General features: G+C 59.8%; 1 protein-coding gene across 1 annotated transcript in view; it reads left to right on the forward strand.

Annotated features, from left to right (window-relative positions):
• The window catches only part of RASGRF1 (Ras protein-specific guanine nucleotide-releasing factor 1), a gene marked incomplete at its 3' end in the record, with an annotated part of 74,947 nt that overhangs the window by 52,244 nt on the left and 22,315 nt on the right, over positions 1–388 (forward strand). The window contains exon 11 of the mRNA XM_014529208.1: positions 245–308. Within this exon, the coding sequence (XP_014384694.1) occupies positions 245–308 (64 nt within the window). The remainder of the gene's footprint in view (positions 1–244; positions 309–388) is intronic.

A 388-nucleotide genomic window follows, 5' to 3' on the forward strand; every position in this document is an offset into this window, starting at 1 on the left:
GGCCCCCCCGAGCCCCGGTGTGCGGGTCTGCACAGTGGGGGTGAGCACCCCTCTGTCTGAAAACCCCGAATCCTCGATCCCCAGTGTGGGGCGTGCAGGAGGCGGCCAGTCCATGATTCTCTCTCATCATGGATGTTTCTAAAAGATAGAAATGCATATTTTTAATGCCACTGGGAGTAGAACACACACCGGTGGCTGCTCACGGTCAGGGCCCCCTGCCGACCCCTGGGCCGCTCTCTTGCAGAACGGGGTGGTGTCCCTCATTGAGTGCACCCTGCTGGAGGACCCGGAGAGCACGGAGGAGGAAGGTCGGTGTGGGAGCTGCTCCTGCATTTACATGCGTGTGCACACACACACGCACACGCATATACACGCACACTCAATCACC

This window comes from Myotis brandtii, unplaced genomic scaffold (assembly GCF_000412655.1).
Source record: "Myotis brandtii unplaced genomic scaffold, ASM41265v1 scaffold1166, whole genome shotgun sequence".
Taxonomy (NCBI): Eukaryota; Metazoa; Chordata; class Mammalia; order Chiroptera; family Vespertilionidae; genus Myotis; species Myotis brandtii.